This window comes from Apus apus, chromosome 13 (assembly GCF_020740795.1).
Source record: "Apus apus isolate bApuApu2 chromosome 13, bApuApu2.pri.cur, whole genome shotgun sequence".
NCBI lineage: Eukaryota > Metazoa > Chordata > Aves > Apodiformes > Apodidae > Apus > Apus apus.
The window spans coordinates 1,643,043-1,658,997 of NC_067294.1; the positions used below are offsets into that span (position 1 = coordinate 1,643,043).

Below are 15,955 nucleotides of genomic sequence, written 5' to 3' on the forward strand. Positions count from 1 at the left end.
GAAATCCCACCTCTCCAGCGAGGAGGCTCCAAGCCCTGGCTTCACAGAATTAACTGTGGCCCAGGCCATTTGCTTTTGCCAAGACAGTTAAGGAAGTTTCTTGCGTAACACCAACCCACTGAGAACTTAAAGCAACACTCAGAGCCAATTAATCTAATGAGGAGTCTTTCATCCTTAATTAAAAGAAGTAACGCTAATCTACTGAGACTAAAAAATAAATATGAGAATATTTAAGACATTTTTAAGGCTGTTACAATCAGTGCTAAGGGACAAGTTACCCTCCTCCCTGCTCTGCTGTGGGACACCATTGCTCTCCCTGATGCCCAGAACGGGGGCACCAGAGGCTCAGACTCACACCACAACCTCCACATAAAATTATCTTCATTTTTTTCATTAGGAGCCAGGGTGATCAGGGTAGTAGATTGACATTATTCTGGGGTGGCTCTTTCTGAGGTCAGGGTGGGTATGAAAAGCTCGGGGCAATGACTTTGAGCCAAGCTTTACTTCACATTGAGTCTTTTCTTTCACACAACCAAGTGAGCACCTTTGCTCCAGGGGCTGGAGGAATCCAGCCTGGGACAGCCCCAGGCCCTGGCATTGCTCCCAGGGGATGAGATGCCTGCTGATGGTATCATTGGTATCATTCAAGCCAGAGGACACCTGGGATAAGGCAGGGGTTAGGACAGCTGCTGGCACATGTCCCAAGCTCAGCGGACAGTCGGTTCAGGGAGGGTGAAGAATCAACCAGCGCATCCCAGGTGAGCCCACAGCAGGAATACTCCACTGGTACCTCTTTCACCTCCTCTCTGGGGAGCCCAAAAAGCCAATAAGCAAGAGGACGTGGGGATCCAGCCACTGAAGAAGAGCACGAGCAGAACTTTGCTGTCTTTACCTGATTTTTCTTATTCCCATGCCTCTCAGTCCCGTGCCACAAACACGCCTGCTTTTCCCACTGAGAACTCCACAGATTTAGACATTTTCAGTGCAGGTCTAGATTCAGGAAAACCCATCCCTACCCCCTCATTATACTCTATGTAACTGTCTAATTTTTAAAAAGATCCATGTGTAACATATATTAATAGTCAGATCCAAATCCAATCTGCACTAAACCTCAGAAATGTTGTATCTGGCAGTGGAACTGCTGCACATTTGGTCTTTATTTAATATTATTCGTAGGGTTTGGGGCACATAAAAGTCTATTAAGAAAAAATATCTGTCAAAAAAGATTGCTGCAATTGATGAATGAAGCAAACACTTCCAGAACTCCAAGCCCAAGCACACACATCACCCTGCCCTGGCAGTGCAGAAAGATGAGCAGATCTGTGAGTTGCTTGTGTGTGATACCAGGGCAGGTTTGTGGGAGCTGCTGTTCCACAGCCAGTCTCCCCACTGCCCCAGGGTGGGAAAACGCAAAAGATTGGCAAATTCCACTCATCTGTCACGAGGTTGCAATGACCAACAGCCACAGGCATAGGTTGGGTCTTGTAGGGTTTGGAGAATTTCTCCCCTGTCCTTGTAATTCTGTGGTGTCTCTGCTGCCCAGGCCACCTCCCCACTCCTCAAAGGGAAAGGTGACCAACATCACTCCTCACAGCTTCATCGCACCCTCTTCCACCCTTGTGAGTCTTGCATTCCTTTGGGGGGGAACCTTGGGAGGGGACACTCAAAAAGCTCCTCCAGGAACGAGCAGCAGAGTTAAGCCAACAGCATCTGCAGGTGGATGGGGAGAAAAGGCTCTCGTGGAACAGCCCAGAACACAAACCACCTTTGCAGAGAAGAAAACCACATGAGCAATATCTGAACACTCAGCACCAACCCAAGAGTGCTCCTGCTTTGCTGTGGCCACTGCAGGATTTTTTTTTGCCAGCCTGAACTGATATACTTTTGTTTTCTGAAGCTCACAAGCAGCTCTGGCGCCTCTGCCACAGCTCTGGGAGGGGCTGGACAACATTCGGGGGGGAAATGCCCAGGTCTCAGCAGGCTTTGGTCCTGCAGTCTATTATCTCCTGGGCCCTGGAGAAGCCTGCAGTGTGCACATCAGCTCAGCATTCACCTAAGGAGGAGCAAGACAACAGGAACTCCTCTCTGCCCCATCCCCTCCTCTTGGCCTCACTCCCCAGATACGTCCATGCATCACAGACCAAAACATCCAAAAAACCCAAGTCAGGTAACTTGGAGGCAGAAAGGGAGGAGTGAGACACTGCTCCTCTTCCCTCTGAGGAGTCAAAGGAGAACAACAGTCATCTTTGACCTCACTGCCAAGCTGTTGGTCAAGAGATGGGTACAAAGGATGGAGATCTGCTCAACCCCATCCATCTCCCAACAGCAGGGTGGGCAGGCAGGGCAGGATGCAGGCAGAGGGGCTGACAGGAGGGACATGGATCTGCTCTCCTCAGAAAAGCAAGCTGGAAGCCCAGGCTGGGTGCAGGGCTGCTGCCCTACCTGTGCCTCTGGCTCGACGCTGATCCTGTAGGCTTGAGCTTTGCCATCTTCCAGAACAGGGGGTGACCAGGTCTTCCCTTCAGCTCTGCAATGGGACATTTAATAAACTCAACTTAAACTGCTTTTAAGAAAAACACAACAAACCAGAAAAAAACCCAAGCAATTAAATGCTCAGACTTCTTTAAAAAAAGAAAAACAAAGAAAAGCCCCAACCCCCAAACAGACAGCTAATACACAGGCCTGCCAGGAAATGAATATATACATGTGTTTGTCTAAAATTATCCTCAGAAATAATACAGTGGTAAATAGAGAGGATGCCAGTTCCACACTATTAAAACCATGAAGCTCAAACCCATTCTTGAACTGCAGGCTCCAACTCAGTGTCAAGTTTAAGATACAAACTTATTTCAGTTCACAAAATGGGTAGACAGGCTTGTGGTGGTTCTTGTTTTGCATATTCCTGGCTTTGCCTCTTTATTTTGGTTCTGAATCCTGAAATGTCTTGTGATTATGCATTCACCATATATATATATTTATAAAAATAAATAACTGCATTTCCTGGGATGCTCGCTCCAGCAGGCACAGACACATGAGCTTTCCTGGATGCTAAGAAGTTGAGCTAGGAGATGGGAACTGCATGAAGTGCAAGACAAAGTTTTCAAAGGCAAACTACCCTTTCTGTCCTCATAATCTACACGTGCACCTCGTGATGCCAGTGGGAATTCTTGCCCCTCTCTGCAGCCACACATCCTTCCTCAGACTCTGGCCCCTGCCACATGCCACACTCAGCTTTGGTTTAATGATCTGCAGAGTCCAAGCTGCAAAAATGAGGAGGCTTCAAAAAAGGTTTTAACCCAGGAATCCTTCAGGTGGATTTTTACCTTTAGTATTTTGCATCTAAACTGGCCAGCACACAATCCTGCCTTTCCAAATGTGGGGGCTGACCCGAAACCCACCAAAGCAAAGACCCCCACTGGCTTTTACACACTTTGGATCCATCCCCTGAGGATTTAAGCTGTTTTTGTCCCAAACCACTACTCAGTACTACCACCAGCTTTTCAACAGGGCAGAACATGCTCTCCCTTGATGCCTTGTTCCAATTAATGATCTTCACCATAACAACTTCAGTTTTTAGGCTGGGACCTTTTTTTTAAGCTGGTCTTTCCAACTGTTTTACAGTGGGGTAAAGGAAGCCAGTGTTCCCAGGAACAGCAGCATTCCTAGCAACCCCAACTTGCTTCTTGCCACCATCCAGCACTGTGTATATTAATTCCACATGAATAATTTCATCCAGAGGCCCAGAACAATGAAAATGCCTAATTACACTGGCAGTGATCACCCTTATCATTTCCGTGCTTTTTCCCTGACCTGTGATCATCCTGCTGAGCACTTGCTGAGAAGGGGCTGTTATGGAATTCCCCCTCACTCTGCTCTGGAGCCCACATGCCAAACACAGCTGAAAACATCCCTGCAGACTTTGAGTTGCCAGTTAATAAGAACTGAGATCCAGAAACTGATTCCAATTGCAGAAGCCACTGGCCCAGGTTGCCCAGGGAAGCTGTGGCTGCCCCATCCCTGGCAGTGTTGAAGGGCAGGTTGGATGGGGCTTGGAGCAGCCTGGTCTGGTGGGAGGTGTCCCTGCCCATGCAGGGAGGTTGGAACTGGAGGAGCTTTAAGGTCCCTTCCAACCCAAGCCATTCTATGATATCAGTAAATCTGCTCTGCATGAAGCTGCAGCATGTGATCCTCACTACTGAAAGCACTTCCTACTTGGATTGTCCCAGTTCCCCACCAACCCCTGACCAGCAAAGCTCACACTGGCTGGACCAGAAAACAGCTAAACTTGGGTTTTCCAAGAATCAGTATGGTGTCTTTACACTTACTGAAAGACACAGCCAGACTTTGGCTTGCAAAGCCCCTTCACAGTCAGTGCTTTTAATGATTAAACTCAAGGCTTCACCATCAGCTCTTTAGAGCGACCAAAAGGTTTTTGGTGTAAGCAAGAAGGCTTCACAGAGCTTCCAGCACTGGCCTGAGCAAAGCCAGGCTCACCTCAGCCACAGCTCCCACTTGAACAGCTCTGAAATTAAGCTGAGACAGCACGATGTAGGTGCCATTTGACACTTCTACAGGCAGAGGAGACTGGGAGAAACACCAGCCTCACCAAAGAGAAAGGCAAGCTGCACGTCTGGTGGGCATTCATGTATACAAGGAGACTCCCCCTTTTCCACAGGAATGGCAGAACACGAGGTAATCCAAAATATTTCAGAGGTGACTGCCCAGGAGTGAGATGCCACAGGCAGCTCCTGCAGAGGCTGAGGCTCTGCTCCTCTGACCTCAGCCCAGCACCCACATTCCCAGCAGGACCAGCGCAGGGAGCAGGGGGATCAGCACAGCCACCTTTCACACTACCAACAGTCAGAGCTTTGTCTTTAGGAAACAGCAAAAACCCACCACACTTCTCTAACGTGAAGGGTGAGAGATCAGACTCAAATGTTCCGAGTCATTTAATTTACAGCCCAAGGACAGGAAAGCGCTTTCAGATGTGTCGCAGCGGCTGAAGTCAGCTCCGTGGAAATCATTACCCTGCACTAGCAACACTCCCCTCTGTTTCAATGGCTGCTAGGACAATCCTAAGGAACATAACTTGAGCCAGGTTAGGGCTAGGCCTCCAACATGGGCCTTCGTGGGAAACAGACCCATTAACAACTGAAAAAAAATAATGAAGTTGCAGACACGTTTTATCCCACAACTTGTTCTCTAAAAGACTCAGCGTCATTCTCAGAAGATTACTTGCACATGCTCACATATTGTACCAAAATGTTTTTTCACCTGGCAACAATCTGCAAGTCTTGCTCTGTACATTTGTAGAGCTGCCTTTAAGTTGCAGGAATTCCTGGGTCTTATTGAATTTTTAATTTCTCCACCCCCTCATAAACTAACCTTTAGCACTTGGGAAAGTGCCAGACCAGGCCTGGGATGCTGCTGTCTGCTCTTGGGCAGGTGTGAGGGGATGACAAGCTACACCATGCTCCAGAACCAACCCTATTGCTGTATTTCACCCCAAATTGTACAGTTCCTTCTTGGGGGTGGTGACTCCAGGATCCTGCCCATCTCCTGGACACTATTCACCTCTTGTGAAGGCACATCACTGTGGTCATGGCTGATGTTTATCACTGGTATGGCCATTAGCCTTCTTGGAGCTGAATGGAGTCTAGAAGCAGCTACAGATGGTGCTGGTTCTTCCCCAGGGCTGTCAAACCTCACCAAGAGAACCAAGGTGGGCAAGGCTGTGCCCAGGCTGGTGAACGGGCAGAGGAGCCAAGCAGCCTGGTGGACCTGGCACATCCAGGACACACCAAGGAGAAGCTGGAGGATTTCTCCTCCCTTCATCCCTCTCGGCTGAAACCATCGCTGTGTAACCAGGCTCTGGAAAGCTGCCGGTTTTCCTCTCTAGTAGTCCTCAGGGAGCTCCAGAGGGGAAGCTGTGATTCACTTCTTTCAGTTGTACTTTTCCTGGAAACTTAAGAACATCCCACACTGCCAGCCTGCCCCAGCCACCCCCCAGCAGCCTGCTCATGGCACACAGACCCCAGCAAAACCTCCAGGGGCTGGGGGAGGCCTGGGGGGCACAAGGGAGAACATCCACTATGTGAGGATCCAGGGACTTCTGGGGCTACATGCTCAGCAGACTCATTATTGGATTTTCTCCCACAGAAATTTCCCTGGAAAGTCCATCTCTATGCAGAGCAGGAATAAACAGAAAGTCTTCATACTCGGATTCTCTGAGCGACTCAGCAGAACTGTGGTGGCAACTGGGTCCATGCTGGTTCTCTGCACCCTACATGTCTGCAGGGAAGCAGGGTTCATTATCCAACCCCCTGGATGGTGGTTAAAGTCTCACTGCAGTCCTGTCCTTGGGCTCAGCTGCTCCATCTCACACAAATGAGAACAAACCTGACCCGCAGCGCTGCCCCCCACTGCTGCCCCTAGAGGAACCTGGGTTGTCCCCAGCCCTGCATGCCAGCTTCCTTCTCAGCCCCTCATCTCTGCTCTGCCAGGGATGCACAGGGCAAAACTGCTTCCCAGGCCCCCTGAGCTGCTGTTTAAAAAGAAGAGTTACCACCCCTGAGGTATCTCCCCAGCAGTGCCCCTCCTGCAGCACACACACCACACTGAAAGGGAAGAAAGTGCTGCCAAGATTTATTGTAGGCAGAAGGAACCAAACCTGAACCTTTGAAGACTTATGCTTTGCCACCAGTCAGGAAACAAACCTAACACAACCACCTCAGGGTCCTTGGCTGTGCTTGGGTCCAAGACAGATGCTGCCAGTCTGGCCCCACACACAAACAACCCCACTTATTTTCTGAAGAAAGGGCTGTAACTGGATTGGACTGGGAACAACAGCATCAAGAATTTTTTGTTTGTTTTAAAAGAGTCTCCCAACACATGTAAAATCTTCCCTGCACATCACAGGAACATGTTGCTCCTGGAGTGGAGGAGCCAGAAAGCACACTTCTTGCTTGATAAGCAATTTCTTCATTCGTGTAACTTGGAGACAACTTTGCAGTGAGAAAAAGGAAAAAGAACAAGTTTTGCCATGTGATCATCCTCATCCACACATTTCCATCTCTGAAATCCTTGGCTGCTGGTCAAATGCATAATTGTGACTAAACACCAAGATCTCCACCCCATGTTTCTGTGAGTAATAATTCACAGGGCTGCTTAACACCCAGGATCCTCTCCAACAGTTGCCACATACCTGCCCTTACCCTCCCTTGCAGATGCCACTAAGGGTCCCTGTGCCATCTCTGCTTCGGATTCTTGGGATGCAACAGCTGGGAAGAGGATGCTGGAACAAGCTGCCCGATAGGACAATTTAGCTCCAACCCAATGTTGTGGCTCCTTTTAGTTGAGACATGACCCGATTTGAAGGAACAAGCCCTCTCTCACAAGCAGGGCTGCAGGATAGCCACGAGATGTTAACATTCCAAGAAGTCTTTAGAAGAGATAAGGAAACACAGTAATAGGTAAGAAAGCACAGGGCCAGCTGCACTGCTGAGCTGGTTCCCTCAGGACCACGGATTCGTGTGTGCTTGCCTGGATGCAGCTGGCTTCCCAGGACAAGAAAGGGTCAATCATGATAAATAAGACTGATTTTAATGCTCAATTACTTGCTCATATGAACACTCAGCAGCTTTGAAATCCCTCTGCCAGACATTACCCTGCTCACGGATAACCCGGCATTGAGTTCGTAACCAGGGAGGGAAACTTGGAGAGGAAACAAAAGTTCCTTCAATTTCCAGGAGCTGTCCCAGCCGTGCCAGACAAGCTAGGAAGTGATGAGGTTCCTTTCTGCCAGAACAGCCACACTGTTTGCACCATGAACCTTCCCTTCCCTGCTGCCTCAAAACTTCACTTCTCCAGAGGTCCCAGTGCCACTGCCCCCCCCAGCTGCCTCTGGAGTGAGCACAGCCGTGGCAGATGTGCTTCCCAACAGCTGGCATGGTCCTCCAGCCAGCAGGGCTCCAGGTGCTGCTTTCCATTAGGGTATTTGGAAATAACATGTTCACATTTGACCTAGAACTCTCAGGATTTTTCCTTCCAGGCTGACAACATGAACAGATTCTGCAGTGCAGCCATTCAGGAGAAAAACCACCAAGCCCAGCACGACAGCCCCAGTGACAGACTGTGCTACGGATGGATGCACTGATCTACTTAGAGTCCAGCCACATGGTCACACCTGACTATGGCCAAGGTTTGCATCCCAACAGAAACCCCTTTGACTTCCATAGATCCCTCCCAAGTGTAGGGCAGGCATGTTGCCTGCACTGCCCAGGGAAGCTTGACATGCTAATGGTTTATTCCACCCACAAATGGAGTGTCCTCCTGGCTCGTTTCCCCACCTGTGCAGCTAAAATGTCTTAATGAAGCAAATTTGGTAAAACAGGATGATCTGCAGCTCCTTCCATCAGATTCATGGGCTCTCTGCATCCCCAACTCCTCCAAAACCAGACAGGCCACATCAGTCTCAGGACATCCTATCAGACCACACAGTAATTCCCTCTTCTTGCCTTCTCCCACACATCTTCTCCCCATTCCAACTTTCCTACTGAACTTTCTAGTCAAAGGACATTTACTGACCACAGCCTGAAAACAAAGCGAGTCTTGTTCCATATCTGGGTCACACAGAATGTCAGGGGTTCACGGAGAAAGGGCACAGGATGGAAGCAGCCCAGAGGGCACCAGAGGGCTGGAAGCCCTTCACTGCTGGGCTCCCTGCCCAGCTCCTGCCCTCCCTCAGCACACATGCCTGCCTGGAAGGGGCATCCTTAGGTTGAACAGAATTAACATCTCCACTAAAGACAAAGCAAACGAGCTCGTTATTTCAAATATATTTCAGGCTAAGACACTTATTAAAAAAAAACTATTGCCTTGTGTTGATTTGCAAACAAAACCCCTCATCCCTGCCCTGGGATGTGCTTCCCTCACCAGCACAAGGTCACTCTGCTCCTGGAGCAGGGATTCTGCTCACACTGAGGAGGGAACGTCGGACACGCTTCCAGTGATGACTAACGGCTGGGCAGAGTCATCTGGATCCAACAGGTCTCTCAGGAAACAGGAGGGAGATCCAAGAGCCATGTCACTGAGCACTTGCTTTGGGCCAAACCAAAAATAGAGCTAATAAAGCACGACTGGAGCTGCTGTCCTTACTGTAGAAAAACCTACTCAGTTTTTCCTATCAAGGGAAAGGCTGGTCCCACGGGCTTCTCCAGGCGTGGCCGAGGTGTGTTTGCTCTTGGAGAGCCACCAAACTGACCTAACACTCTGATCTCCTCCCCAGGAGGAGCCATCCTGTGCTGAGCAGCTCCTCACCATCACCAGCTCCAGCCTGTTTCTGTCTTGCCAAAGCCTGAGCATTTGTTTTTGCCTGACTGTGAGATATGAGAGCCTTGAAAATTTGCACTCCTGAAGAAAAAGTCCTGGAAAAAACATTTAAGTGCTCTTGCCTAGCAAAGCCCAGGTCACCTCACCCAGGAACCCTGCATCACTGCAAGGCTGCAGGCCATTTGCCATGGAGGACCCACTGCTCCCCTGGGCACACTGAGAGGTCTCACAGTTGAAAATATCCACCCTGGGAGGTGCAGTTGGGCAAATCCAACTCAAAGAGAGAAGACTCAAGGGTCCTATCTCAGCCAGCAGAGGCCAATTGACACCCGTGGCTAAAACGAGGTGTAGAAGTGGGAATTCAGGCCATAAACTCAGAGGACAAACCCTTGTATGTGAGAATAAATTGCTGCCACACTGCAGGTGGGAGTCACTGTCAGCAAAACTCTCTTGCAGCTCCAGATAAAGTTGTTCTACTGCCAAATGAGCTCAGCAGCTGCACCCCAAAACCTTGTGTCACTACAGGATGATTTCATAGAATCACGGAATGGTTTGGATTGGAAAGGACCTTAAAGATCATCCAGTCCCAACCCCCTGCATGGGCAGGGACACCTCCCACCAGACCAGGTTGCTCCAAGCCCCATCCAACCTGCCCTTCAACACTGCCAGGGATGGGGCTTGAGTAACTTCCTTGGGCAATCTGGGCCAGGGTCTCACCACTCTCACACTGAAGAATTTCTTCCTCATGTCTCACCTACATCTCCCCTCCTCCAGTTTTAATCCACTACCCTTTGTCCTCTCACTCCCTGCCCTTGTCCCAAGTCCCTTCCCAGCTTTCCTGGAGCCCCTTCAGGCACTGGAAGGTGCTCTGAGGTCTCCCTGGAGCCTTCTCCAGGCATTTCCACCTCTTCCAAGGAGATCTCCACCAGCCTGCAGACAGCCAGGAAGGGGACCCTTGTCCTGCCCAGGGGACATCCCCTGTCTGGGATAGGAGACCACCCTGTCTCCCTAAAACTGCTCCAAATGGAAAGGACAACAACAGTCCTGACAGGCTATGGGAGATTCTACCCCTGCGAAGGGTTCTTCTTGTCCTCCTCTTTTTCTTTCTCTGCTAATGCTGAAGCCACCACACGTTCCTACAGCACAGGGTGCTGCTTTGGCTGGGCAGCTCAGCCACCACTGCCTGAGGCACCAGGAGGAACCAGGGGGGCTTTGCTCCCTCCCCGCTGCCCAGGCCTCCAGGCAGAAGCTACATGTTTTCCAAAAAGAAGCATAAACAGCAAATGATGGCTCTTGATAGCAGGAAATGCCTTTTTAATCTGAAGTGGAATATTGCATAAACTTATTTTAATCTATTACAGATAATATTAGTGATTTATGAGCCTTATAAGGAGCACTCAGTTTGGCTGGATGATTTGTGATTTGTGTTAGGAACCTTGAGCTACAGAACTCATTCCAAGAGAAAGCAAAAAAACCCAACAACCCAAACCTTCATTTTGCCTTGAAATACTCTAAACTAGTGTATTTGGCAGGACCTCCTAATGTATAATCATCAAACAGATGTTTATGAAAATGACAGGTGTTAATGCAGTGGGAGGCATCACTCAAAGGAGATGGTGATCCCTGGGCTACTCTTGCTTGAGTCAATGAAAGCTCCATTGGCTTGAAGGATCTGACCCAGCTCACAGGCTGCACAAGCTCTGCAAGGTGCCAGCAAGAATCCAGGCTCAGATAAATGAACTGGACCCACTTACTGTAGCAGTGATTTTTAAAAAATAGTTGTCTCACTGTTTTTAAAAACACAAAAAATTACATGGACTATGAGGATGCACCAAGAGCCACCTTCTGCAGGAGAGCCAAGCAAAGCTGATAGGAAAGGGGCACCTCAGACATGAGGGGAGGACCTACCTGTTCACAGAGAGCAGCAGCTGGTCCACGCATGCTTTGATCTTGTTCTGTGCTTCTAGGTGTGTCATGTTCTCTGTGCTCTCCCCATTAATTGCCAGAATAACATCTCCTGGGCACAGGTTTGCCATGGCTGCTTTACTGCCAGGGTTAATCTAGGTGGGAAAAAACAAAAGGGTTACTGAAAAGAATGCTTGGTTTTCAAAAAGCCTGTTTTCTTGGAATAAGCGGCAGATAAAGGGAATAGTTATTTCTGAAGATGACGTGTGTTTTGCCTACACCAAGGGCATCTACCAGGGGTTGGATGTCAGGGCCAGGGCTCTGGGTCAGCCCCAGCTCCCCGAGGGCCATATCCCACAACAATGCTGTCATAAATCAAGAGATTTGTCAACCCTGTCAGTGTGTGCCCAAGTGCCCTCTCCAGATCTCTTGCTTAAAATAACACAACACTCTCTTTCAGGAGAGCTGCTTTAGAATCCTTGGCCTTAGATCCTGCTGTGAGAGTCAGTCCCTGAAAACCATGCAACCCCTCCTTTGGCTACTTAGGGGGTTAGAAGATGAGCACAGTCACCCTCACAGCTCCCTGCAGGGAGGTTCTGTGGGACATCACTTTTTCCTGACCATCAGTCTAATGACTTGTCTCTTTTGGGCCCTGCACAGAATAACACACAGCTCATTAAACTCCACAGTTCTTTCCTTCTGGTTTTGTACTGATGCCAGAATCTTCTAAAACTCATAACTTCTTTCCTGAGGAGCTAATGACAGGCCCAGGTACCGTTTCTGGTCGGACACCAGGCCAGTCCCACAGCCCACAAAAGAGTTCCTTGAGAATTTACCACTTCATTTACATCAGCCCAAATGTGTTTTTAATTTTTGCAATAATAGAAAAAGATGCAAGGCACAGGCAGAAGAGGTAAACGTGTCTGTTTAACCTCTTAATAGCTATATGCTTGCCCTCTAATTTCCTCTTCAGTCCTTCAGAGCATCTGCTAACTCTCCACTAACCACCCGTAGGGTTTATCCAGTGAGAAGGCACAGGTCTGACTGATGGTTGTTCAGACCTGGCTGTGTGTAGGGTGTGATGGTGCTTCGACTGGGGTTGGTCCTGATTGACCCAGTGCAGCCCCAGTTTCAGGAGATGGATCTCTGCTTCATCACACCCTGCTCCAAAGATCCAGGGAACTGGATGACTTCTCTGTCCTCCATCTCCTCACGGACATAGCACTGGGACAACCACACACTAACAAGCCAGGCGTGGTTCTTCAGACAGCTTGAGACCAAGAGCCCAGCCATCTGCTCCTTGGGGCCCACAAACCCCCCTGGCCACCACTAACCAGTCCCTGGGGAAGGGAGGCACCCTCACCTCCCTGCTTTCATCTCCAGCTGTTTTTTCCCAGTTCTGTTTCCACAGGGAACCTGAAGAGGGTTGAGACTTCACACCAGAGCCCCTCAGGGATCACACCAGGGCTGCTCACAGGATGGCAAAACAGCCAGGGAGAGGCAGGCAGCACCCACCTGACACAGACCCACTGACTACAGCCAAACATGAACCTGAAGGTGTTTGAGGAGCTGCTAACCACTTTTTGCACTTAAGCTGAACTGGCAGCCTGAATTAAGCCTTTTGTTGCATTGTCAGAGTAAATCAGCTTTTGCCATTTGCTCTTCAATAGTTTCAGCCGGGTTATTTTGCTCTAAAAATCCTGCCTGGCCTCCTTCTCCCCTGTGACTCAGCTCAGGGCAAACAACAGGAGGGATTTCTGAGCCCAGCACACATTAGCTGGGAAGCCCTGACACGGAACACTTCAACCCATATAGGTTTATTTTTCCCCTGGCATGCACTTGCCCTGTTGTTTTTATGAACCCACATAAGAAGAGACGGCAGACTCCTTCTACTGCCACAGAAGCTGCCAGACCCACCAGAAAGTCAACCAGAAGCTCGACCAGCACCTCCAAGGAACATCTCCATGTGCTCGCCTGCATTACTCGCCCTGCAGCCCTGGCTGCCAGCAGGACTTTGGACTAACAGACCTTCAGTCTGACCCAGGACAGCTGTATTTTGTTCTTGTCAATTTAATGTTGTCGAGATGCCTGATGGATTTTTCTCCCTGCACTGATCTTAACCAGACTGTAGCTTCCTTGGAGAATAATCTGTTCACAAGCGGGGCTCTTAGCTGTTTCCTATTTTTAGATTCTGGTTTATTTCACATTATTTTGGCAGTATCTTCATATTAGCATTTCACACTAGCTGTGGAGATGACTGACCCAGGGCTTGAAAAGGAGCTGCACTCCAAGAACTCAGTAGTTTGAGATACAGCGTCAGTGAGGCAGCAGCCTGGGAATCAGAACTGTGGTGTCTGTTGGGCCCAAAGTTTGTACTTTAGTGAATAACATTCAAAATACTTCAAACCATTTCTCCTAACTCCCAGCTGTGCAAAGCCATGAACACAAGAAGTGCCACATACCAGCCTGGAGATGGGTCAGGGCTGTGCTTGAGTCCTTGTGCAAGGGTCCTACCTGCTTCATCCCACACAGGTCCATGCAGGCAGCCTACTGCAAAGCCAGGCTCCCCAGAAGGACAAGGAAGCAATTGGAAAGAGTCATTTTTGTAACAGAGTCTATGCTTGGAGAGAAGCACCCCAGGAAGATGACCCTCCATGGTCACAGGGGAACCAACAAACAAACAGAAGAGACAGGAGCAGGAGGGAACTGGGTGTCTCCTTCAGGCACTTGTTAAAATTAAGCTTGAGTGAACACAGCGCAAGACAAGATGGATGGATTCATAACTGGGGGTGGTGTGAGGGGTCTCCCTGGCACCAGGACGGGTTGTCTCTCCCCACCACATGCTGCCTGTCCACGGGCAACACTGAGGTCCCCAGGGCACAGCCCCAGCTCTAACACTGGGGCTGAACACAGGGCTCGACTCCCAGGCAGGTGCTGTGCCTCGTCTTGCCCACGCTGGGTGCCTGCCAGGAGCTGGGCTGTTTGTCTGCTTTCTCCTCCAGCCAAGAGCTCCAGCGGGACAATCACACACCAGGATGAAACCAGCCCCATCCCTCCCACCCTGCCAACCCCCAGGGCCCTGTGCGGGTCCTGGTATTCCAGGGCTGGAGCAAAGGGCTGGTGGAGAATCTCAGGGGTGGACAGGGTGGCCCAAACCCTGGCACCACCAACAGCTCACGGGACCTCCCTCCCTGCAAGGCTCCAGGGAGCTCATCTGGTGTTGTGGGGTGACAACAACCTCAAGGCATGCCAGGAGCAGCCAAGGGCACTGAGAGCCAAACCCACAGCAATCACCGCAGGCTTAAAGAAACACAAATATTTTCATTACAAACCCCCTGAAGGTTTTCAACTAGACAAGAGTCCTGCCTCATTTGGAAGCTCCGGGCTCCCAAAGCCACAGCTTCACACAGCATCAGCCCAGCCCTGAGGTGAGCTCCAGGCCACCAGTCACCTTACGCTGCTGGTCATTGTTCCCCTCCACCTGAAGACATTTTCCCAGCAACACAAAGCCAAAGCCAACTGATGGACACACAGGGTGAAGTTGCACAAGACAGCTTAGTCAACTCCCCAGTATACCCACGAGTGGGGAGAGGACCTTCTCTCTGCACTGATCCCCTCCTGGGTGCCATCCAACCTCTTCTAGCCCTGGTGCTCCACAGGTTTTCAAGGACAGCCTTGGGATGCAATCCAGCAGAGCTGAACCATTCCCTGAGAGCAAATCAAAGCAACTCAGAATAACGAGTGCTGGACCCATGACTAGGGACCAGGGGAGGGATGGAGGTGGCTGGTGGCGAGTTCCTTGTGAGATGATTCAGGAGGTCCCACATAGTGCTGTACGTGGAATACCCACCACCCATCGCTTCCTCATGGCTCCATCCTCAGCAGGAAGGAGCTGTAAGAGGATAACAATACGTGCAGGACCTGTCAGGGTGCTGGGAGCTCACTGGCACTCATGTTTCCACAGCTCCTTTTCTGCCCAGAGAAGCATTTGTGTGTGCTCTGCACGCACGGCACGGCGGCTGCTCCGGGAAGGCAGCGTAAACACACGGCCTTTTTACTGCTCAACCAAAACTAAATAAAGCCAGGAGAGAACAATGTTCTGCATTTAACCCCTCCATAAAAATAAGCAGCTGCCTCTGTTTCTCTCAAAAAACTGCAGATGCACAAGAACACTTAAAAACAGAAAACAGGGAAAGAAACAAAGAGCCTGCCCAGCTGACAATGTTGTGACAGCAGGGCACGGGGGGGCAGAACGTGTGCCCCTGGGAAGGAGATGCAGGGTCCCAAAAGCCCCAAGAGCAGCCTCCCCCTGCCTGATGCCTCCTGCAGGGATTCACTCTGGCAGGGAGTCAGAATGTGTTCTGCTTTTTTTCCTCCGTTTCTAAAAAGCATATTCGTGTCCCCAGTCCCCTCAGGACCAGTCTTACTTGTGATGCCTTTGTACATCCTCCGCATAGCCCTGGGCTTCAAAAAATACTTATGAGGTCCAACACTGGTGCCTGTCTCACTCCTTTTATATTATTCCAGCAGGAAAAGGTGAATTTTGAAAAGCAAGGCACCAGTAACCAGCCTGCTCTCACTGCTCTCTGCCTCCTCCCAGCCCCACGGGCACCATCCTGGTGCTGAGGATCCCGATAGGAAAGGCAGCCACGGGCTGCAGCAGAGCCTCCTTTTGCCAGGTCATCTGCACAATCACAAACAAATTAATTTTTTTTTAAAT

The 15,955-nt window shown here is 49.9% G+C and overlaps 1 protein-coding gene across 1 annotated transcript in view; it reads right to left on the reverse strand.

Moving 5' to 3' along the window:
• PDLIM4 (PDZ and LIM domain 4) overlaps positions 1–15,955 on the reverse strand; it is a 42,111-nt gene that overhangs the window by 17,164 nt on the left and 8,992 nt on the right. Inside the window, exons 2-3 of the mRNA XM_051631520.1 lie at positions 11,239–11,390; positions 2,443–2,527 (exon numbers count right to left, since the gene is read on the reverse strand). Coding sequence (XP_051487480.1) covers positions 2,443–2,527; positions 11,239–11,390 — 237 coding nt within the window. The remainder of the gene's footprint in view (positions 1–2,442; positions 2,528–11,238; positions 11,391–15,955) is intronic.